At 49.5% G+C, this 26,017-nt stretch overlaps 1 protein-coding gene across 1 annotated transcript in view; it reads left to right on the forward strand.

The window, feature by feature from the left end:
- Positions 1 to 26,017, forward strand: part of CACNA1B (calcium voltage-gated channel subunit alpha1 B) — a 364,867-nt gene that overhangs the window by 168,222 nt on the left and 170,628 nt on the right. The window contains exon 7 of the mRNA XM_088460941.1: positions 2,784 to 2,971. Coding sequence (XP_088317067.1) covers positions 2,784 to 2,971 — 188 coding nt within the window. The remainder of the gene's footprint in view (positions 1 to 2,783; positions 2,972 to 26,017) is intronic.

Below are 26,017 nucleotides of genomic sequence, written 5' to 3' on the forward strand. Positions count from 1 at the left end.
AGGTGTCAGTGTGTCATTGTTCTGTGACCCCAGGTGTCAGTGTGTCATTGTTCTGGGACCCCAGGTGTCAGTGTGTCATTGTTCTGTGACCCCAGGTGTCAGTGTGTCATTGTTCTGGGACCCCTGGTGTCAGTGTGTCATTGTTCTGTGATCCCAGGTGTCAGTGTGTCATTGTTCTGTGACCCCAGGTGTCAGTGTGTCATTGTTCTGTGACCCCAGGTGTCAGTGTGTCATTGTTCTGGGACCCCGAGTGTCAGTGTGTCATTGTTCTGTGACCCCAGGTGTCAGTGTGTCATTGTTCTGTAACCCCAAGTGTCAGTGTGTTATTGTTCTGGGACCCCAGGTGTCAGTGTGTCATTGTTCTGGGACCCCAGGTGTCAGTGTGTTATTTTTCTGGGACCCCAGGTGTCAGTGTGTCATTGTTCTGTGACCCTCGGTGTCAGTGTGTCATTGTTTTGTGACCCCCGGTGTCAGTGTGTCATTGTTCTGTGACCCCAGGTGTCAGCGTGTCATTGTTCTGTGACCCCCGGTGTCAGTGTGTCATTGTTCTGTGACCCCAGGTGTCAGTGTGTCATTGTTCTAGGACCCCGGGTGTCAGTGTGTCATTGTTCTGTGACCCTCGGTGTCAGTGTGTCATTGTTTTGTGACCCCTGGTGTCAGTGTGTCATTGTTCTGTGATCCCAGGTGTCAGCGTGTCATTGTTCTGTGACCCCAGGTGTCAGCGTGTCATTGTTCTAGGACCCCCGGTGTCAGTGTGTCATTGTTCTGTGACCCTCGGTGTCAGTGTGTCATTGTTCTGTGACCTCCGGTGTAAGTGTGTCATTGTTCTGTGACCCTCGGTGTCAGTGTGTCATTGTTTTGTGACCCCTGGTGTCAGTGTGTCATTGTTTTGTGACCCCCGGTGTCAGCGTGTCATTGTTCTGTGACCCCAGGTGTCAGCGTGTCATTGTTCTAGGACCCCCGGTGTCAGTGTGTCATTGTTCTGTGACCCTCGGTGTCAGTGTGTCATTGTTCTGTGACCTCCGGTGTAAGTGTGTCATTGTTCTGTGACCCCAGGTGTCAGTGTATCATTGTTCTGTGACCCCAGGTGTCAGTGTGTCATTGTTCTGGGACCCCAGGTGTCAGTGTGTCATTGTTCCGGATGATATATGCTATAAGCCTGGGGGGGCCACATGTAATAGGGTGAGAGTTTAGAACATGTGAGAGTTTAGCAGTAATCTGTCACATTGGTCGTGTTGTATCTTCAAAATGGGAAAACATCTGGATGAGAGTTTCAATTGTGAGATTTTTTTTGAGTCTGAAAAATATGTGAGTTTCTATGTTCTCGGGCTCTATTACATTGGCCGAGTTTCCATGTTCTCGGGCTCTGTTACATTGGGCGAGTTTCCATGTTCTCGGGCTCTGTTACATTGGGCGAGTTTCCATGTTCTCGGGCTCTATTACATTGGGCGAGTTTCCATGTTCTCAGACTCTATTATATTGGGCGAGTTTCCATGTTCTCGGACTCTATTACATTGGGCGAGTTTCCATTTTCTCGGACTCTATTACATTGGGCGAGTTTCCATGTTCTCGGGCTCTATTACATTGGCCGAGTTTCCATGCTCTCGGGCTCTATTACATTGGCCGAGTTTCCATGCTCTCGGGCTCTATTACATTGGGCGAGTTTCCATGCTCTCGGGCTCTGTTACATTGGGCGAGTTTCCATGTTCTCGTACTCTATTACATTAGCCTAGTTTCCATGCTCTCGGGCTCTGTTACATTGGGCGAGTTTCCATGTTCTCGGACTGTATTACATTGGGCGAGTTTCCATGTTCTCGGGCTCTGTTACATTGGGCGAGTTTCCATGTTCTCGGGCTCTATTACATTGGGCGAGTTTCCATGCTCTCGGGCTCTATTACATTGGGCGAGTTTCCATGTTCTCTGACTCTATTACATTGGGCGAGTTTCCATGTTCTCAGGCTCTATTACATTGGCCGAGTTTCCATGCTCTCGGGCTCTATTACATTGGGCGAGTTTCCATGTTCTCGGGCTCTATTACATTGGGCGAGTTTCCATGTTCTCTGACTCTATTACATTGGGCGAGTTTCCATGTTCTCAGGCTCTATTACATTGGCCGAGTTTCCATGCTCTCGGGCTCTATTACATTGGGCGAGTTTCCATGTTCTCGGGCTCTAATACATTTGGCGAGTTTCCATGTTCTCGGGCTCTATTACATTGGGCGAGTTTCCATGTTCTCGGACTGTATTACATTGGGCAAGTTTAAAAAATGTGAGAAAACTCTCACATTTTCTAAACTCTCACCCCATTACATTTGGCCCTATATGTTGATCGATTTATATCGATTTTGAATCGATCTAAATCGACCTTTAGTAAATTGACCCCCAAGTGACGGTGTGGAATTGTTCTATGCCCCAAGTGTCAGTATGCCATTTTCCTGGGACACAAATTGACAGTGTGCCATCAAGGGGCCACATATAGACACTGTTACACCAGTATTGCAGCTCATCAGTGCAGGATAGGTTTTTCTACTGGGAATGGGAAACATTATAGAGTCAAACTCACAGAAATAAAACAAGGTTGGGGAGAATTCTAAATGGCATGCCGCCATGACTGACAGTTATGTAGTTCCGGTGGATGGGCGGGTGAGTACCAGACGCTGCTGCGTGCACTTTTCCGTGTGAATCAGAATCAGGCCCTATGTTTTATGTATATACACAGTATATATTTATATATGTATAGATTCTAACAGTTTGTCCACTTGGAATCATTTGCTTTCATACCAGGTGAACCTATCGGTGATTTCCCTTGTGGGGAGCTACCAGCCCGAACCTGTGATAATGAGACGTCAACGTGTCGGCTTTATTGGAAGGGACCAAATTTTGGCATCACTAACTTTGACAACATCCTGTTTGCGGTGCTGACGGTGTTTCAGTGCATCACCATGGAGGGTTGGACAGATATCCTGTACAACGTGAGTGACCTCCTGTTTTCTACTAGTAATGGCCTCAAATTCTACTTTGTAACTTTCTAAAACTTTCCTCATGAATACTTGGGCACTGGTCTCCTTTTGTGCCACTTTACCCACAGCAACAGCACAACACAGCAACAATGTTACTCAGGTTTCTTTAGCGGTGCTTTATGATTATAATTTAAGATTAACTGATGTCTGAATCCTGTTACGAAGGAATCTGCTGAGTGCCGAACCGATAGAGGTGTGAAGTGATAACTTTGTATCCAGTGAGGCAGCCTAGGGTCCAGTGGGCACCAGATTACTAGAACCCGTTTCTATGTGTGGTGTTTTTTTTTAAATAAAGTAATTTCAGAATGGAGCCCAAGCCAAGAGGGCACAGAGGTTTACAGATTACGCTTTGCATAGTATAGAAGCAATTATAATGTTCTCTGTATTATATAGTGGTCACTAAAAAAATCTTTGCATTGTATAGCGTTTACTAGAATCACCTGTGTTTTGGATAGATGATACTGGAATGGTCTGTGTATTGTATATGTGCTATAATAATGTTGTTTATTTTGTGCAGATTGTACTAGAATATTTATATGTGTATTGTATGGAAGATACTAGAATGCTCTCAGTATTATATAGAGCTCACTAGAATGCTCTCAGTAATATATAGAGGTCACTAGAATATTCTGTGCATTGTATAGAGGTCACTAGAATACTTTTTGTATTGTATAACTCATATGGAATGATCTGTATATTGTATATTGGTCATTAGGATGCTTTGGTATTGCATAGGTGCTACTATAATCTGCATTGTAAAGCTATACCTGTAATGCTCTATGTATTGTATAGAGGTCATTACAATAATCTCTATATTGTTTAGATGTCACTAGAATGCTCTATGTGCTGTATAGAGGTAACCAGAGTGCTCGTTGAATTGTGTGGAGGTGACTAGAATGATGTTTGTATTGTATAGAGGTCACTAGAGTGTTCTTTATATTGTATTAGGATCATTATAATGCTCTGTGTATTCTACAGATTATATTGGAATGCTCTGTATATTGTATGTTGATCACTAGGATGCTCTTTGTATTGAACCAATAATATTGAAATTATCTCTGTATTGAGTAGACGATACTAAAATGTTTGTGTATTGTATACATTATACTAGAATGATGTCAGTATTGTGTACAACTCACTATAATACAGAGGTTACTAGAAAGCTCACTGTATTGTGTAAATGTCACTATAATGCTTTATGTATGGTATAAACATCATCACTATAATTGTTATATATTGTTAGCTAGAATGCTCTCTGTGTATGTAATGTTGAATATGTCACTAACATACTCTGTACTGTATAGACAATACTAGAATACTCTGTGTATTGTATAGAGGTCACTGGAATGCCCTGGGTATAGTATAGTGGTCACTTGAATGTTCCCTGTATTGTATAGAGGTCACTAGAATGCTCTTTATATCGTAATAAGGTATGTAGAATATGGCCTGTATTGTATATATACAATTATATATGATACTATAATGTTCTCTGTATTATACAGATAGTAGAATGCTCTCTGTGTTGTACAGATGATACTAGAATGATCTGTGTAGTGTATAGATCATAATAGAATGTTCTGTATATTGTATAGATTATACTAGAATGCTCTGTTTTATATATGATACTAAATGTCACTAACATACTCTGTATAGACAATACTAGAATACTTTGTGCATTGTATAGAGGTCCCTGGAATGTGCTGTGTATAGTATAGTGGTCACTCGAATATTCCCTGTATTGTATAGAGGTCACTAGAATGCTCTTTATATTGTAAAAAGGTCTAGAGTATGGCCTGTATTGTATATATGTATGATACTATAATGTTCTCTATATTATACAGATAGTAGAATGCGCTCTCTAATGTACAGATGATACTAGAATGATCTGTGTAGTGTAAAGATCAGTATATAATGTTTTGTATATTGTATAGATTATACCAGAATGCTCTATTTTATAGATGATACTAAAATGCACTCAGTATTATATGGAGATCATTAGAATGATAGCTGATAATATAGTGCTCTTTTTATTGATTACTAGTCATTAAGATGCTTACATAGACCAGAGGTGGTCAACACGCAGTCCTCCAACTGTTGGAACTACACATACCAGCATGCCCTGACACAGATTTAGCATTCTCTAATAGCAAAACTGTGATAGGGCATGCTGGGATGTGTAGTTCCACAACAGCTGGATGGCCGTATGTTGAACACCCTTAGCATAGATGATACTAGTATGCTCTCTCTATTGTATAGATACTAGAATGTTCTCTGTATTGTACAGTTTATCCCACAATGCTCTGCTTACTGTGTAGAGGTCACTGGAATAGTCTCTGCATTGAAAACCAGTCATGGACAGGTGTCGTATTTGATTGTAGCTCTTTGACATAGCAATTTTTCCTATACTTCATTGGCTCTATAAACTACACCCACATTAGACAACCCATTCCCCTTATGGTTACCATCATGCCATTCTGTTATATGTTAGGGCCTGAGCACAGCTCACTTATGTGTTCCTAATTTTTATGAATAATTATAGACAGGTAAGTGTAAGTGCATCCACCCTTATTATTATACCCTGGTGTCATATGACCACTCGCGGCCCTCACCTGCTGCGGACAGTGTGTGATGCTCTGCAGACAGTGCAGTGAGATGCCAGGTTGTCACGCTACACACTGCTGTAGTTGGGGTATTACTCATGTAGCTGAGGTCACCTCTTTTATCATACCTCCTCTACCCAATCTTTATGACATTTTGGGCCACAGACCTGATCTACCTCAATCTTAAATCATGAAGCTCCAACCCCTTCCTCATCAATCACCAAAATTGGAAGTGTCCAGAATAAAGTTAGTTGGGTCTTTGTGTCTCATGCCTACTGTGTGCTGGTACAGGTGTAGCCAGCTCGTGTCCTGGTCATTGTATCTCATGCCTACTGTGTGCTGTACAGGTGTAGCCAGCTCGTGCCCTGGTCATTGTATCTCATGCCTACTGTGTGCTGGTACAGGTGTAGCCAGCTCATGTCCTGGTCATTGTGTCTCATGCCTACTGTGTGCTGTACAGGTATAGCCAGCTCATGTCCTGGACATTGTATCTCATGCCTACTGTGTGCTGGTACAGGTGTAGCCAGCTCGTGTCCTGGTCATTGTGTCTCATGCCTACTGTGTGCTGTACAGGTATAGCCAGCTCATGTCCTGGTCATTGTATCTCATGCCTACTGTGTGCTGTACAGGTGTAGCCAGCTCATGTCCTGGTCATTGTGTCTCATGCCTACTGTCTGCTGGTACAGGTGTAGCCAGCTCATGTCCTGGTCATTGTGTCTCATGCCTACTGTGTGCTGTACAGGTGTAGCCAGCTCGTGTCCTGGTCATTGTATCTCATGCCTACTGTGTGCTGTACAGGTGTAGCCAACTTGTGTCCTGGTCATTGTGTCTCATGCCTACTGTGTGCTGGTACAGGTGTAGCCAGCTCATGTCCTGGTCATTGTATCTCATGCCTACTGTGTGCTGTACAGGTGTAGCCAGCTCGTGCCCTGGTCATTGTATCTCATGCCTACTGTGTGCTGTACAGGTGTAGCTAGCTCATGTCCTGGTCATTGTGTCTCATGCCTACTGTGTGCTGGTACAGGTGTAGCCAGCTCATGTCCTGGTCATTGTATCTCATGCCTACTGTGTGCTGTACAGGTGTAGCCAGCTCGTGCCCTGGTCATTGTATCTCATGCCTACTGTGTGCTGTACAGGTGTAGCTAGCTCATGTCCTGGTCATTGTATCTCATGCCTACTGTGTGCTGTACAGGTGTAGCCAGCTCGTGCCCTGGTCATTGTATCTCATGCCTACTGTGTGCTGTACAGGTGTAGCTAGCTCATGTCCTGGTCATTGTGTCTCATGCCTACTGTGTGCTGTACAGGTATAGCCAGCTCATGTCCTGGTCATTGTGTCTCATGCCTACTGTGTGCTGGTACAGGTGTAGCCAGCTCGTGTCCTGGTCATTGTATCTCATGCCTACTGTGTGCTGGTACAGGTGTAGCCAGCTCATGTCCTGGTCATTGTATCTCATGCCTACTGTGTGCTGTACAGGTGTAGCCAGCTCGTGCCCTGGTCATTGTATCTCATGCCTACTGTGTGCTGTACAGGTGTAGCTAGCTCATGTCCTGGTCATTGTATCTCATGCCTACTGTGTGCTGTACAGGTGTAGCCAGCTCGTGCCCTGGTCATTGTATCTCATGCCTACTGTGTGCTGTACAGGTGTAGCTAGCTCATGTCCTGGTCATTGTGTCTCATGCCTACTGTGTGCTGTACAGGTATAGCCAGCTCATGTCCTGGTCATTGTGTCTCATGCCTACTGTGTGCTGGTACAGGTGTAGCCAGCTCGTGTCCTGGTCATTGTATCTCATGCCTACTGTGTGCTGGTACAGGTGTAGCCAGCTCATGTCCTCTAACACTACATAGTAACATTCCAGTTTGGATCGAGCTGGACCCACCTAGTATTTGGCCAATCCCCAAACCATACTGTGGTTTTGGTGCATCTATATTTCTATACATACAATGCCCATAAATGCCTTCTTTTCTGCCAGTATAGATTGTAATTCTCCAGGCATACGGGATATCTAGGACACTCTGTCCTGCGTAGGATAAAATTGCTTGTTCAGTGGCTGGAGAATCTGACTCTGACATCTGAATAGAAATCTGCCAATTAGCAGCAAAGTGTGAGCCCCGATGTGGTGGTGAGGGCGGCTATTAGAGATCCCTGCTTCTCATTGTCACAATTCATGCCAGCTCTATAAAAGGGCATCGATGTTTAGAGAGTCTCCTGCCAGCGTCTCTTACTGGGTGATAAATCCCTCAGGATATCGCCAGCTAACAGGAGCTCTGGGGCCTATTCAGCTATTACTTGTATAGAGACAGCGGGGTCATTTAGGAGCGGCGTGCTGGCGCTTTACATGACACCTTTTTGGATTGAGGTACTATACCCCTTGGAATCTAAACTGAAGCTTTTATTTATTTTACATCTTAAAATACCACTCGTTCTAGATGCATTGCCTCTTATTTATACCATGAGAATGAAAGGGCGTCTGTGGGTAAATGTACTATTCTGCGATTCGCAGTCATCAGCGAGTTCCCGGCGAGTCTGGCCAGTGTTTTCAAGGGGCAATGAATTAGAAGGTAAAACAAGGTCGGTTTTGCCTTTTTAAATGATTGCTCCTTTAAAGCACGGGGCAGACTTGCAGGGAATTGCAGGTACCTGTAAGTCTATTACATTTACACGTTATGTGTTACATTTGTACATAATTATAACACTGCTTTGTGTGTGTATATACTGCCCAAACAGCATGTAAAAGCTCTATATCAGGACAGGAGGGTCCCGGCCACCTCAGAAAGGGGATGGGACTGTGTTACATTAGAGGAATGCTCGGTGCGCAGTTTGCGTGGCTAAATCCTCGGGGGCGTGTCTAGTACTTCTGAAGTGATGGGCTGTCCCCAATCCCCATCCCTTACCCTAAGAACACCATTGAATTGCCACACGCACCAGCGGGCACATACCGCCCAACCAATGTTCCAGTGACCTACAGTATACTTAGAACCGTATAAGAATATAGTTTTTTTTTTTTAAATTGAGTTAAAATTCTAGAAATCCCAGCGAAGTTCCCAATTTTAGGTGAGTATGTATCAAAGGGATTCAGTATGATTCAGATCCTGACATCGGCATCCCGGCAGCAGTGAAAATCCCGATCGTCCAAGGTAAGTATTTAATACCCTATTATACCCCATAACCCTCCCTTAGGGGTGCCTAACCCTAACCTCCCCCCCAAGTGCCTAACCCTAATACTCCTAGTGCTTAAAACTAACCCCCCTTTCCCCGCCGCCTAAACCAAAGTCCCCAGGGGGGGTGCCTAACCCTAACCTTCCCCCTGGGGGTGCCTAACCCTCCTTTCCCCTAGCCTAACCCTAACCTCCCGGGGGGGGTGCCTAACCCTAATCCCCCTTCTAAGTGCCTAAACTTAACCCCCCCTTCCCTGCCGCCTAAACCTAAGTCCCCCGGGGGGGTGCCTAACCCTAACCTCCCCGGGGGTGCCTAACCCTAACCCTCCCTTCCCCTAGCCTAACAATAAACTCCCGGGGGTGCCTAACCCTAACCCTCCCTTCCCCTAGCCTAACCCTAACCTCCCCTAGGGGTGCCTAACCCTCCCTTCCCCTAGCCTAACCCTAACCTCCCCTAGGGGTGCCTAACCCTAACCCTCCCTACCCCTAGCCTAACCCTAAACTCCCGGGGGGGTGCCTAACTCTAAGTCCCCCCCAGGAACCCTAAACCTAACACGTCTGTCCGCGCCCAGCTTACCTTCGATTGGTAAGCCGGGTTTCAGGCTCCCGGCGTAGGTAAAATGACAGGCGTCAGGATTTTGACCCCTTGTCGGGATTAGACAGTCGGGATTCCGTCCGTCGGCTTCCCGACTGCTTCCCGCATCCCGTATCAAAGCTTGATGTGAGATAAAATTGTGAGATCTATATCACCAGCCAATCAGATTCTAACGTACATTTTGCTTGTTTAAGAAATGATAGTTTGGAGCTGATTGGTTGGTGATATACGTCTCACAATTTTATCTCACATCAGGCTTTGATACATATGCCCCTTAGACCAATATGCATCTCTCGATACTTGTGGGTCCAAGACGTGGGTGGGAAAGAAGGGAATACATATTCTATTGCCGCAAGAACTGATGCCATGCTCGGAACTGATGCCATGCTCGGAACTGATGCCATGCTCGGCTTCTTTGTGCTTTGCCTGTAAATGCCCTTTAATTGTATAATTGGTATTTACTGATTCACCCAGTCTTACATCTTCTCCTGGTGTCTTACATCTTCTCCTGGTCTCCAGTCTGCAGCCTGATGGAGCTTTTTCTTCCTGTAAATGAATAGTTGCTCCTTCCGATGCACAGTGACATCTTGTGAATGTGCCTGAGTCAGAGCTTCTGCTCTCAGTCGGGCTGTAGTCTCCATTCCCATCTGGAAAGCAGCGTGATGGATGAATGTGAGCGTGTTACTGTCTGCCACTTCCGAATGCTGGGATATCAGTCACTGGTCATTTGTTTCCCCATCGATTCTTATTTACCACTTCAACAGCACCAGCAAAAAAATGAGAAGACTAGGGGGGGAGGAGAATGTATTGCTTGTACCTGGAGAGATTAATCAGGCTGCTTATCCCAGGAGACAGTCCTAAAGCACCGAAATGTAAGCCTTCATTTTATGGGCCAGTCGTAGTATAACCCCCCCTGGGTGCGCTAAGCTCCAGTCTGACAGTGTGACGGAGTGGGCGCACCCTTACCCAGCGGTGGTGGCTGGCTGTGTGTAGGTGTCCGCTCAGGAAATTGCAGTCTCTGATACTGTCTAGTTTACAAATGGACTGGTCTGAATTTCTTTTTTTTTTGTTTGCTAATTTACTCCTGTTTGTTTGCCTTTCAGCCCATCTGTGCGGCCGCCTGTCCGTGTGGCTGTCTGCCCAATCGTCTCTCTCTCTCTGTTTGTCTGTCTGCACCTCTATATTTCTTATTTTCTGTCTTGTGTTCAGTTTACCTTCCCGCGATGTGGGGTGCGCCCGGGATCTTGATGCCAATATTTATAATAGGGGTAGAAACTTTGGATATAGGAAGAATGGTATATGTACCATTAAGGTTGGTAATTATGGTGAATTACAGGTGCAATATACAGTATTTATTGTCCCATTACTTGCGCTGTTATCTGTATGGAGTTACACACATGTTGGCGCGGCAGGATGGCGGTGATGGGAGGACCAGGCCGTGCATAGAATTTAATGGAGGGAAGTAAGAACCTACTGTACAAAGCATTATAGTTTGGTCTTACTGCGGCCATAAGGCTGATCCTCCATTGGTAAATACTTTGTGGCATGGCATTAGGTCGGTTGCATTTAATCGATTTTGCAGCCACAACAGTCGTAGATGGGCGACCAGTCCTTGATTTAACTATTTTACAACTGTAACCCCCAAATGATTATTCATTACACGGCCGGAAGGCACAAAGCTGGAGGGTGGGGGGCAGGGAGATAACTAGTTATGGATAATAGTACAGATAAAGGCATGGGGGGGTCCATTTCTGGCCCCTGGCTGTGAAATTCGTGGAGGGTGCTGACAGGGATTGATAACAAAATAAATGGAACCGGCCTCTCTCCTGCAATCTGTCCGCATGTCCCCGGATAACACATGAGCGGCTGGTGACATCGGCCGAACCCCCCACAAAGGTTAGAAAGGTGATTTCACCTCAGGTACTCGTAAAGCTCCTGATAGTTTCGCCGTCTGACTCATGTACTGGGAGAACTTTAGATGCCGTTAGTAATTATAATTGGAAAGGGTGAGGCTGTGGGCATACTGTCATTTTATTACCCCCCTTCCTGAGGTGAAAGTAAATCAGGGGCTGTTTGCGTAGCGTTTGGGGTCACAGCAGACCAGGGGGCAGCTTAGGTCACTCATGGGGCGGGAATTGTCCAGTCTTCCTAGCAGAGGCTGGTTATTGCTAGCTTACGGGAATGAGTGAGGTGATACCTGCACAGCGGCAGGTGAGGGGAACACCTGGGAACTCTGGGAGATGGCGCACCTATTTAACCATTTTCCATCACGCACTTCCTGGGGGCGTAGGCCTACATCCCGAATGCAGCTTCTATTTCTTGTTTAGCGAGCAGGGCATGGTGCGAGCAGCCATTGCTATGCCCTTCCCCCAACCAACCAAGTCACAGAAGCCTTGCATCCTTCTGCATGTTTGTATATATACATTGGTTTCGATGTATATATTCAGCGCCGTAAGAGGGCAGCAGTGTGCCCTGTGCCAGCCTTGCCCCCTAAACCCTAGGGGCGGGGCCACCGACTCTGGGAAGTAGCGCAGCTCCGCAGGCTGCAAGGTGCCTATCCGTAGCATCCCTTGGATGCTCCAGGCGGCTCTGCAGTAGCGCTACCGGCTGCCTGGTGCTGTCCAAGGAATCCAAAAGCCACAAGCAGGAGCCGGGGGACATAGACGGTGCCACCCCCAGAGCCCTGTGCCACGGCTCCGCTCACCCGCACCTGGTTAGCCCCCCCTAGTGCCTAACCCTAACCTCCCCCTCCCCGCACCCTAAACCCCCCCCTAGTGCCTAAACCTAACCTCCCCCTCCCCGCACCCTAAACCCCCCTAGTGCCTAAACCTAACCTCCCCCTCCCCGCACCCTAAACCCCCCCTAGTGCTTAAACCTAACCTCCACCTGCCCGCACCCTAAACCCCCCCCTAGTGCCTAAACCTAACCTCCCCCTCCCCGCACCCTAAACCCCCCCTAGTGCCTAAACCTAACCTCCCCCTCCCCGCACCCTAAACCCCCCCTAGTGCCTAAACCTAACCTCCCCCTCCCCGCACCCTAAACCCCCCTAGTGCCTAAACCTAACCTCCCCCTCCCCGCACCCTAAACCCCCCCCCTAGTGCCTAAACCTAACCTCCACCTGCCCGCATCCTAAACCCCCCCCGGTGCCTAAACCTAACCTCCCCCTCCCCGCACCCTAAACCCCCCCTAGTGCCTAAACCTAACCTCCCCCTCCCCACACCCTAACCCCCCCCTAGTGCCTAAACCTAACCTCCCCCTCCCGGCACCCTAAACCCCCCCCCAGTGCCTAAACCTAACCTCCCCCTCCCCGCACCCTAAACCCCCCCCTAGTGCCTAAACCTAACCTCCCCCTCCCAGCACCCTAAACCCCCCCTAGTGCCTAAACCTAACCTCCCCCTCCCCGCACCCTAAACCCCCCCCTAGTGCCTAAACCTAACCTCCCCCTCCCCGCACCCTAAACCCCCCCTAGTGCCTAACCCTAACCCTCCCCCTAACCCCGCTACTTACCTTTGGGATTCCGGCGGTCGGGATTCTGATTAGTGTCGGGACTCTGAGCGCCGGAATCTTTGCTTACGGTATACTGACCGCAGCCCAAATACCCACCTAAAAACAGAAATATCTACTCCATGATACCAAATGATATGTCTCCTTCTTTCAAATAATACAACTCATTAATTAACATTAGTTATTTTTATTTTTCGGATCCACTCACGTGCGTTTAGGCTTGCGTTGGCTGTGCATGTGAATAGCAGATATTTCCGCCGGTGCGTGCATAGCCATGCGCTGACTGGACCCTTTAATTCAGCCGCCCAGGCCAGGAGCTGGGATTGTTTCTGCGTAGAGAGGAGCTGAGAGGCTGGAGGCAGCCGAGCGGGAATGAAACTCGCATCTATTATACATAGTGATCTAGAACAGGCAGCAGGGTGCCGTCACACGCACTGATCATACAGCACCGATAGTCATTCCCGTACTAGCGAGCACAGTGCAGCTCACGCAGGGCCCAGCTAGAGGGTGACGCTGCCTGGCGCATCTCTACTCTTACCTAACGTCTTGTCAGTAAACCATCTCGGCGCTCTGTCTAATAAAAAATAATCATCTTTTTTTTTTTTTTATTGATTTATTTATCTTGAACATAACGTCTGTAGTTCTATCATTTGCCCCAACGTCTGTTTTCAGACAGATTGGTGTAGTCTGTTTTCGGACAGATTGGTGTGTGCGCCAGAAAATGGTCGCCCTATATCAAGGGTCAGCAACCCCGACACGTTTGGCAGATGCGGCACGCGGGACAGTTTTAAGTGCCACGTGGACGGTTGTAAACATTTACCAGCTAGGACCAAGCTGTAAGTTACAGACTTTGGCCCTGATTCAGAGCCGCTCGTAAGCGGACGCTCGTTCGTTCTGACCGATGTTCGCACATCTGCGCATGCGTACGGATTTTAATACACATGCGCGAACCAGTCAGTGCGGCCGAAAATCGATTGTTCGCTATATAGCGAATGCCTGCTATTTTGAGTGACAGAGGAAGGCGTATGTGGGGGGTAACAGGGGAAGGTGCTTGAAAACGGGGAGTGGAGATCCGAACGCAGGCGTGCTTAAAGGTCAAAACGGGCATTTTATGGGAGTGCATAATTAATACAGCAGCGTCATTGACCACGTCACTGGGTTATTTTATAGTCAGAACTGCTCGCAAAATAGCGGTTGAAAAAACCAGCCACAAGAATAGCGAGCAGTTCATACCCTGTTCGATGTGCTCGATTAATCTAATAAATAGCGGACATGACGTAGGATGCGAGCGGCCAGGGGGCGTATTTTGCAAAATTACAACCGCAAGTTTTGCTCGCTCGTTCAGACTTAGAGGCGTGAACAGACCGCATTTAGCGAACAGTTCATTTGAATAGCCACCCCTTGTTTTAGAACGAACGACCGCAAATAGCGAGCGGCTCTGAATGAGGGCCTTTGATTTAGAACCTCATTTATTTTATAATTGAAAGAGCAATTTGTTTATTTGTTCAGTTACAGACAGCGAACGATGCCAATTAGCCACAAGCTGGGTCCGTGTACTGGTCTTACCGATCTCACTACATCCCCCACTCTGTGTGGATTGAGATGTACCGTATCATGTGTTCCATGTCTTCTGTATGTGTATTTGTTGGTCCCATGTTTCTGATCACTGGAGCTGTGCAGAGGCACAGATCTGTCATCATTCGCCTAGTGCTTGGCGCAACTTGGACGCTCTGCCACGATAGCGATTCATAATTTATTCTGTATTTTGTGTCTTATTTACGTCATCGTAGCCGCATACAAAGTCGTTTACAGTCTACCAGTGACGCTGGATGGGTTCTTTTATCACAAAGGAATTGGTATAAAACCACAGATTAAGCATAGCGATACGAGACGCGAGGCATGACGCGGGTCACTCGTATCAGACGTCTGTCTTTTGCCTTTTATTAGCAACTGAATCGCACACACAGTGGCGTATCTATAATGGGTGCAGTGGTTGCGGGGCACACGGGCCCCCGGGTCCAGGGGGGCCCCATACCGCACACCCTGCACCCATATTATTTTAGCCGCGGCCATTTTTTCCGGTGTTCTGCGCATGCGCAATAGACTCCAGGCACACTCTAGTGCCCGGAGTCTCCTAATGCTGCGGTGGCTGGCCAGCCGCGTCAGTCGGCTGCCGGCCACCGGGAAGAGAGGAGGGGGCTCCGAAGGGGAGTGCACACAGGCCCCCTCCTCTCTTAAGACGCCCCTGCGCACACAGACGTAGGGGTAGCCATCGTTGGTTTAATCGGTGATTACTGTCGATGGCACAAATTTATCTATGGTGAACCTTCAATGGTTTGGATGGTCATCGCTGCCAGGGGTGCATGGCAAGGTGCAAACCAATCTGCCCGTGGGGGGAGGATAAGCCCTGAGACATCGGAAACCAGAAAAAAACATCAGTTACCAGTCTGCCATTGAACCATTGTATTTCTGTCATTGATGACAAAACCATCGACCATCGGTAGTTAACAATTGATGATTCTTAACTTAACTATCGATGGCCATCCCTACACGGATCAGATGTAGATTATATAGCAGCGGCAGTTCTCAGAGTATGCCTGCCTTGTACTCTTGTTGCATTAATGATGCGAATGAGACGCATAATATAAGATATAGGGGTAAATTTACTAAAATAAGAGTTTTTAGACATGGAGATGTTACCCATAGCAACCGATCAGATGCTAGCTATTATCTTCTAGAAGGTGCTAGATAAATAAGTAGAATCTTATTGGTTGCTATGGGCAACAGCTATCGACGACTAGCTACAGTAATTACAGCGAAGATGATGTATGACTGGGCGAAACCACGTGCCTGCATTACGCTGCTATGGGCACAAATGTGGCCATTATCAGCCTCTGACCTACCAGGGAACGCGCCCACTTTCCAGAAACATCTGCGATTCTGAACTGAGAGAGTAAAAAATAACATCACCTCCAAAGTCCGATCGGGGCTTCCAGCACCTCCGCTTAGCAGAGAGCCCCCCCTAAATGCGTCCCCCCCACCCCTAGGATCTCGTCCAGTCTCCTAATCTGCATTCCTGAATTCTCTGTGTTTAGTATGATCCACAGAGAACAATATCGCAAGGCAAAAAAAAGATCTGTTTTTAAACCATGGGATCCGAGCCTCGGTTTCCGAGTGACTAGCGATGGAAAGGTTATGGAAATATTTTTTTTAATTAGTAAAATACCAGATTGTTTACTGAAGCATTTAAATGTATTTCATTTCCCTTTAGCTGGAAAGAAATGAGAGTTTTAGATTTAATTGTGTGGCACCGATAGGCAGTAGGTACTAAAGCCTCCTAGATATCTGGGACCCGGCCACGGGGGAGATGGTGGAAATGCCATGAAAACGTATTTTCATATTATGGTGTTCTAATAAAAACACTTACATAGACTAAAGATAACATGACGGCCCCTGGGAGCACCATTGCCTTGCAGCAGTATAATAGGGACTGTATGGCCTATTACCACCAACCTCATTACAATCCCCCATGCCTCTCACCCACACTGCTCAGGGGTCCTGCATGTTACTGAAGGGGGGCCCGTACGTTCATGAATGCTGGAATGCTGGAGTATTGCTCCACCTCACTCCAGACACTAACACCAGCGCTGGGGAGCGGAGGCGCCATGGGGATTGTGGCCCCGGTACTTGTGAAATCTATGGCAACCCCAACCGCTCTGCCCTCTGTTGGATTATGTGGGTACTACTGGTGGTGCTATGGCAGAATAATGGTACACCATTGGGGGTCCCCTAATGTCAGTGAACTACCCGTGAACTTAGCGGTTTATTCAGCAGTAATGTGGATGTAACAGACTCCCAGAATAGAGCGGAGCATAGAGGCCGCCAGCCAGTGACTGCATGTAGGTCGCAGTGCAGGATACTAGCGCTATCGGCGTTGTGGGTCACATGATAAACGCAGGCTCTCCCTAAGCTACCTGGAAATGTTCCATTGTGGCGCTCTAACACAAAGGACAAGATGGCGCAACGCATTTGCAGAAAGACACAAAAGGCAGCCATCTGAGGGCTTTATTTAGTAACGTAGCATGACCCCTGTAGCGCTCGCTAGAGGGGTTATGACTTCCTTTCTGCATTTAACAAACAGCTGTAATCACAGATCTTTAGATGGCGAGAATGATGCGGTCTCCATTGACGGCAATGGGGACCCGGCGCTGCCTTTCCGGCTTCAGCAAAGCCTTCCAGACGCTGCCGGATCCCCGTGTCATGTACTAACGCAGAAAGACCGTCCCTCATGCGCATTACTCAAGACCCCATCGCAACCAGCAGCCCAGCAGAGGACCTCGCACACGAGGAGGACTTCGCTGGACCTCGCCGGAGGGGTAAGTATTGATAAATACTTGTGCCATTTTCATACCTCCCAATATGACCCTCTCCAGGAGGGACACAGTGCTCTGGTCCTGGATTTCCCTGGTAAGAGGCGGGGCTACAGAACAGTTCAAAAGTCAAATGGGGGAGTCACACCAACTGTCATCTCACACACTGCCCAACATCACTGGCTGGGACTCACTGGCAGTTGGTGTGACTCCCCTATTTGTATTATGGTCTGTGCTGCAGCCCCGCCTCTGGAGCCACCACCAATCATAAATTACCAGGGAAGTCCAGGACCAGAGCATTGTGTCCCTCCTGGAGAGGGTCATGTTTTTATCACGGTGATACTAAATGAAATATGCCGCTGGTATTTATGGTCGTTAGTAAATGGGGCCCTTAGTTAGGGTTCCCTTAAGGAACCAATATGGAGACTGTGTAGTAGCGCTCTCCTTACTTCACCACCCTCCCACAAAAACACCAGCGATATTCCGCTCGCACTGGTGGCCCCTGCCTCTGCTGTGTGCGCTGAGGAAACCCCTCCCAACTTCTCACAAATCTGAGTGGACTTGCCGACACCAGAACATAGGGACCATTGGCAGGAGCATGTAATGACCGCATAATTATTCTTGTACACATAGGGATAGATGTACTAAGCCTTGGGGAACGATAGGGGGATATATACTAAAGTGCGGGTTTTTAGAAGTGTAGTTGCTGCCCATAGCAACCAATCAGATTATACTTCTAATTTATCCAGCACCTTCTAGCAGATAATGGCTAGACTCTGGTCGCTATGGGCAACAACTCCACTTCTATAAACCTGCACTTTAGTAAATATACTCCATAAAGTGGAGAGAGATAAAGTCCCGGCCAATCAGCTCCTAAGTGTCATTTTTGAAACACAGCCTGTAAATTTAAAGGAGCTGATTGGCTGGTACTTTATCTCTCTCCAAGGGCGGGATGCAGCAACGGGAGAAATGCAGTCAAACAACAAAAATCATCATGAATCTCGCCCCAAGGCTTAGTACATCTCCCCCATAATATCATCACCCCCCTAGGACTGCCCATAGGGGTGGAACGGAGAGACACATATCGCTAGTAGTTGTTAACTGGCACTGTCACATGGGATGTGACCACCGCTAAACAGACTTTCGCTGACACAGCTCATTCCACCGCGCCCTTCTCCCCATTCCCTGCGCCCTTCTCCCCATTCCCCGCGCCCTCCTCCCCATTCCCTGCGCCCTTCTCCCCATTCCCTGCGTCCTCTTCCCCATTCCCCGCGCCCTCCTCCCCATTCCCTGCGCCCTTCTTCCCTTTCCCAGCATCCTCCTCCCCATTCCCCGCGTCCTCCTCCCCATTCCCAGCGCTCTCCTCCCCATTCCCCGCTCCCTCCTCCCCATTCCCCATGCCCTCCTCCCCATTCCCCGCTCCCTCCTCCCCATTCCCCGTGTCCTCCTCCCCATTCCCCGCGCCCTCCTCCCCATTCCCCATGCCCTCCTCCCCATTCCTCGCTCCCTCCTCCCCATTCCCCGTGTCCTCCTCCCCATTCCCCGCGCCCTTCTCCCCATTCCCCGCATCCCCCTCCCCATTCCCCGTGCCCTCCTCTCCCCATTCCCCGCGCTCTCCTCCCCATTCCCCGCTCCCTCCTCCCCATTCCCCATGCCCTCCTCCCCATTCCCCGCTCCCTCCTCCCCATTCCCCGTGTCCTCCTCCCCATTCCCCGCGCCCTTCTCCCATTCCCGCGCCCTCCTCCCCATTCCCCGCTCCCTCCTCCCCATTCCCCGTGTCCTCCTCCCCATTCCCTGCGCCCTTCTCCCCATTCCCCGCATCCCCCTCCCCATTCCCCGCGCCCTCCTCTCCCCATTCCCCGCGCCCCCTCCCCATTCCCCGCGCCCCCCTCCCCATTCCGCACGCCCTCCTCTCCCCATTCCCCGCACCCTTCTCCCCATTCCCCGCGCCCTCCTCCCCATTCCCCGCACCCTCCTCCCCATTCCCCGCGCCCTCCTCCCCATTCCCCGCGCCCTCCTCTCCATTCCCCGCACCCTCTTCCCCATTCCCTGCGCCCTCCTCCCCATTCCCCGCACCCTCCTCCCCATTCCCTATGCCCTCCTCCCCATTCCCCGCACCCCCCTCCCCATTCCCCGCGGCCCCCTCCCCATTCCCCGCGCCCTCCTCCCCATTCCCTGCACCCTCCTCCCCATTCCCCGCACCCTCCTCCCCATTCCCCGCGCCCTCCTACCCTTTCCCTGCGCCCTCCTCCCCATTCCCTGCGCCCTCCTCCCCATTCCCCGCACCCTTCTCCCACATGTGCAGAACTCGCTTCCTCTCGCTGGTCCACAGAAATCCACGTGATCAGTAGTATGGGGCGCATGCACCCAGTGTGTTACTATACTCCCACCTCCTCCCTAGTGTGCACTGCAGGAGGTGGGTGGCGCAGGGGGGGGGCTTAGAGTAATGCCACTGGGGGAATGTATTGCTATTGGGTGGGGGAGGAAGGTTAATGCTCTAATGGAGACCCTGGGGTATAATGCAACTGAGGGATATATTGCCACTTTGGGGGGATCTGTAGGACCTACACAGGGGCATGGAGACCACAGTGGATATTTAGGACCAAAGGGCCTGATTCAGACCCACTCGCGAGCGGCTGTCTGCTCGCAAGTGGGTCAATGTTATGGACTGAGCATGCGCACGACGGAGGGAGCTCCGTCGTGTGCATGCGCCAGACGCGACGAGCGAAGGAAAGTCCTTCGCTCGTTGTGTCCGATCAAAGGGGGCGTGCTGTCAATGTTGATTGACAGCACGCCCCCTTTGGTGGGCGTGCCGGGGGCGTGCCTCCCTGACGGGGGCGTTCCCACGGGAACGCCTCCCGTCAGAAGCCGGCCCACTGATAGAGCCAAAATCACTCCGGAGCTTGCGGTTGAAAACCTCAACCGCAGGCTCCGGCTCGCAAATTCGATGGTCGCGATGGTCTCGACCATCGCGACCATCACAATGCACGCTCGTATAGCCTGTGGGTGGTGACCCACAGCTATACGAGCGTCCAGGAGGACGCTCCATGAAAATGGAGCCCGGCCCTCATTCAGAGCCAAAATCCCTCTTTCCTTGTTACAGTGCTGGGCAGCAGGTGACCGACGTTTCCACGCGGAACCAATGATCAATGAGATTTCACTTCTAGCATTATAGCGGCAGATTGGAGCAATGACGCGGCCGGTTCTGTCAGCGTCTTCCTGCTCAGTAATTACTATTACTAGTGAATCTTGTATTATCCCCCTGATTAGCTTCTGTCTGGCTCTGGGTGGGGATGATGGACCAGGCAGTGCAGAGGCTCCTCTATAACCCTAATGGTGCGCACACACGGTCAGATTTTTCCTTCAGATATGGACGATAACGATTTAAAAATCGTTCAGTCGTTCATATCTGAAGGAAAATCGTTCATATCTGACATGCCTGAACGATGGACGATCAACGATGCGCGTTCCCGTTTGTCAGATAACGATATCTGACATCTGATGTGTTTGCAGTCAGACTTGGACGATTCCATTCATTTTAATGCAGTCAAAAATCGTTCAATCGTTCAATCGTTCAAAACTTTGGTAAAATCGTTCAAATCGTTCAAATCGTTTAATCGTTCAGTCGTTCATCTGACAAATCTGACAAGTCTGACAAATCTGACCGTGTGTACGCTCCATAATGGAGCGTACACACGGTCAGATTTGTCAGATGAACGACTGAACGATTGAACGATTTGAACAATTTGAACGATTTTACCAAAGTTTTGAACGATTTGAACGATTGAACGATTTTTGACTGCATTAAAATGAATGGAATCGTCCAAGTCTGACTGCAAACCCATCAGATGTCAGATATCGTTATCTGACAAACGGGAACGCACATCGTTGATCGTCCATCGTTCAGGCATGTCAGATATGAACGATTTTCCTTCAGATATGAACGACTGAACGATTTTTAAATCGTTATCGTTCATATCTGAAGGAAAAATCTGATCGTGTGTACGCACCATAATGCATCTCTGTACAGTAGACGGACTGTGGGGGGAGACGATGAATTATTTAAGCTGCATGTGAGGCACTTCTTACTATCTGAGCTGTGCCTCGTTTTGTGATGTATCTCTATGGAGGAATGTACATTTATAGGCACCAAAGTGTCACGTCTAAATGTATAATAGTGTCTGTCCTGTATGTTATATGTGACGCTTGTAATGTGATCAGTTGTATGTGAAAGTCTGGTTTGCTGTGAACACGTGTGTTTTCCTTTACGACCACTTGTTAAAATAGACCCTGAATTCCAACCTTCCCGCTATTGGTGAGACAGTCACAAGGTCCAAGGTCCTGTCATCAGGATGTTTGGTGGACGGTCGGTGGTGCAGCCTGGTGTTTCCACAGTGTGGGGCATAAAATACTGATTTTTCATTCAAAAAATGCCCATTGGCCATGCCCCCGATACCTTTTTTGTTGGGAGGTATAATAGATGGCGTGTAATAGTAGGGATTACATGCAGGAACATTTCATAAAGATCTACGTTTTACACCACATCTTTCCTACAACAGTGTAACAGCAGCTTCACATCACTGTACTGTCTGCTACGTGACTCAGGGCCTGATTCAGAGCCGGACGCTATTTGCGCTCGCTCGTTCAGAAAAAGGGGCCGGCTATTTAAATTGAGCGCTCGCTCTTTGCGGTCTGTTGACGCCTCTATGTATGAGCGAGCGAACGAAACATGCGCCCGCTATTTTGTAAAGACGCCCCCTGGCCGCTCTCATCCTACGTCATCTCCGCTATTTATTAGATTAATCGAGTACATCGAAAGGCATCTGAACTGCTCGCAGTGCTTGTGGTTGGATTTTCCTACCGCAATCATGCGAACAGTTCAGGCTAAGAGACAACCAAGTGACGTGGTCGATGACGCTGCTTTGTTAATTATGCACACCCTTAAAACGCCCGTTTTGACCGTTTGGCACGCCTGCGTTCGGATCTCCACTCCCCGTTTTCAAGCACCTTCCCCTGTTACCACCCACAAACGCCTCATCCTGTCACTCAAATTAGCAGGCACTCGCTATTTTGCGAACACACGATTTCCGACCGCACTGACTCGTTGGCACATGCGCATTACGATCCATACGCATGCACAGATGTGCAAACATCGCTCGGAGCGAACGAGCGGCCGCTTACGAGCGGCTCTGAATCAGGCCTTCTGCTCCTTCCACTATATGACTCTCAGTCTGTGGCTTCCTGTTGCCTCCATTCCCCTCCTCACATCCTGTCACTGCCCCTGTCATATGCAGCCCTGTCCTCACTAACACATCCCTCATCTCCTGATATACTCTGTGCTGCTGGGGACCCTGCTCCTCCCACTATATAACTCTCAGTCTGTTACTTCCTGCTGCCTCCATTCCCCTCCTCACATCATGTCACTGCCCCTGTCACATGCAGCCCTGTCCTCACTAACACATTCCTCATCTCCTGATATACTCTGTGCTGCTGGGGACCCTGCTCCTCCCACTATATAACGCTCAGTCTGTGGCTTCCTGCTGCCTCCATTCCCCTCCTCACATCATGTCACTGCCCCTGTCACATGCAGCCCTGTCCTCACAAACACATCACTCACCTCCTGATATACTCTGTGCTGCTGGGGGACCATGCTCCTCCCACTATATAACTCTCAGCCTGTGGCTTCCTGCTGCCTCCATTCCCCTCCTCACATCATGTCACTGCCCTTGTCACATGCAACCCTGTCCTCACTAACACATCACTCATCTCCTGATATACTCTGTGCTGCTGGGGACCCTGCTCCTCCCACTATATAACTCTCAGTCTGTGGCTTCCTGCTGCCCCCATTCCCCTACTCACATCATGTCACTGCCCCTGTCAGATGCAGCCCTGTCCTCACTGACACATCACTCATCTCCTGATATACTCTGTGCTGCTGGGGACCCTGCTCCTCCCACTATATAACTCTCAGTCTGTGGCTTCCTGCTGCCCCCATTCCCCTACTCACATCATGTCACTGCCCCTGTCACATGCAGCCCTGTCCTCACTGACACATCACTAATCTCCTGATATACTCTGTGCTGCTGGGGACCCTGCTCCTCCCACTATATAACTCTCAGTCTGTGGCTTCCTGCTGCCTCCATTCCCCTCCTCACATCATGTCACTGCCCCTGTCACATGCAGCCCTGTCCTCACTAACACATCACTCACCTCCTGATATACTCTGTGCTGCTGGGGGACCATGCTCCTCCCACTATATAACTCTCAGTCTGTGGCTTCCTGCTGCCTCCATTCCCCTCCTCACATCATGTCACTGCCCTTGTCACATGCAACCCTGTCCTCACTGACACATCACTAATCTCCTGATATACTCTGTGCTGCTGGGGACCCTGCTCCTCCCACTATATAACTCTCAGTCTGTGGCTTCCTGCTGCCTCCATTCCCCTCCTCACATCATGTCACTGCCCCTGTCACATGCAGCCCTGTCCTCACTAACACATCACTCACCTCCTGATATACTCTGTGCTGCTGGGGGACCATGCTCCTCCCACTATATAACTCTCAGTCTGTGGCTTCCTGCTGCCTCCATTCCCCTCCTCACATCATGTCACTGCCCTTGTCACATGCAACCCTGTCCTCACTAACACATCACTCATCTCCTGATATACTCTGTGCTGCTGGGGACCCTGCTCCTCCCACTATATAACTCTCAGTCTGTGGCTTCCTGCTGCCCCCATTCCCCTACTCACAACATGTCACTGCCCCTGTCACATGCAGCCCTGTCCTCACAAACACATCACTCATCTCCTGATATACTCTGTGCTGCTGGGGACCCTGCTCCTCCCACTATATAACTCTCAGTCTGTGGCTTCCTGCTGCCCCCATTCCCCTACTCACAACATGTCACTGCCCCTGTCAGATGCAGCCCTGTCCTCACTGACACATCACTCATCTCCTGATATACTCTGTGCTGCTGGGGACCCTGCTCCTCCCACTATATAACTCTCAGTCTGTGGCTTCCTGCTGCCTCCATTCCTCTCCTCACATCATGTCACTGCCCCTGTCACATGCAGCCCTGTCCTCACAAACACATCACTCATCTCCTGATATACTCTGTGCTGCTGGGGACCCTGCTCCTCCCACTATATAACTCTCAGTCTGTGGCTTCCTGCTGCCCCCATTCCCCTACTCACAACATGTCACTGCCCCTGTCAGATGCAGCCCTGTCCTCACTGACACATCACTCATCTCCTGATATACTCTGTGCTGCTGGGGACCCTGCTCCTCCCACTGTATAACTCTCAGTCTGTGGCTTCCTGCTGCCCCCATTCCCCTACTCACATCATGTCACTGCCCCTGTCACATGCAGCCCTGTCCTCACTGACACATCACTCATCTCCTGATATACTCTGTGCTGCTGGGGACCCTGCTCCTCCCACTATATAACTCTCAGTCTGTGGCTTCCTGCTGCCTCCATTCCCCTCCTCACATCATGTCACTGCCCTTGTCACATGCAGCCCTGTCCTCACTAACACATCACTCATCTCCTGATATACTCTGTGCTGCTGGGGACCCTGCTCCTCCCACTATATAACTCTCAGTCTGTGGCTTCCTGCTGACCCCATTCCCCTCCTCACATCATGTCACTGCCCCTGTCACATGCAGCCCTGTCCTCACAAACACATCACTCATCTCCTGATATACTCTGTGCTGCTGGGGACCCTGCTCCTCCCACTATATAACTCTCAGTCTGTGGCTTCCTGCTGCCTCCATTCCCCTCCTCACATCATGTCACTGCCCCTGTCACATGCAGCCCTGTCCTCACAAACACATCACTCATCTCCTGATATACTCTGTGCTGCTGGGGACCCTGCTCCTCCCACTATATAACTCTCAGTCTGTGACTTCCTGCTGCCCCCATTCCCCTCCTCACATCATGTCACTGCCCCTGTCACATGCAGCCCTGTCCTCACTGACACATCACTCATCTCCTGATATACTCTGTGCTGCTGGGGACCCTGCTCCTCCCACTATATAACTCTCAGTCTGTGGCTTCCTGCTGCCTCCATTCCCCTCCTCACATCATGTCACTGCCCTTGTCACATGCAGCCCTGTCCTCACTAAGACATCACTCATCTCCTGATATACTCTGTGCTGCTGGGGACCCTGCTCCTCCCACTATATAACTCTCAGTCTGTGGCTTCCTGCTGCCCCCATTCCCCTCCTCACATCATGTCACTGTCCCTGTCACATGCAGCCCTGTCCTCACTGACACATCACTCATATCCTGATATACTCTGTGCTGCTGGGGACCCTGCTCCTCCCACTATATAACTCTCAGTCTGTGACTTCCTGCTGCCCCCATTCCCCTCCTCACATCATGTCACTGCCCCTGTCACATGCAGCCCTGTCCTCACTAACACATCACTCATCTCCTGATATACTCTGTGCTGCTGGGGACCCTGCTCCTCCCACTATATAACTCTCAGTCTGTGGCTTCCTGCTGCCTCCATTCCCCTCCTCACATCATGTCACTGCCCTTGTCACATGCAGCCCTGTCCTCACTAACACATCACTCATCTCCTGATATACTCTGTGCTGCTGGGGACCCTGCTCCTCCCACTATATAACTCTCAGTCTGTGGCTTCCTGCTGCCCCCATTCCCCTCCTCACATCATGTCACTGCCCCTGTCACATGCAGCCCTGTCCTCACAAACACATCACTCATCTCCTGATATACTCTGTGCTGCTGGGGACCCTGCTCCTCCCACT

Source organism: Taudactylus pleione, unplaced genomic scaffold (assembly GCF_031769625.1).
Source record: "Taudactylus pleione unplaced genomic scaffold, aTauple2 ptg000996l, whole genome shotgun sequence".
In the NCBI taxonomy this organism is placed as follows: Eukaryota; Metazoa; Chordata; class Amphibia; order Anura; family Myobatrachidae; genus Taudactylus; species Taudactylus pleione.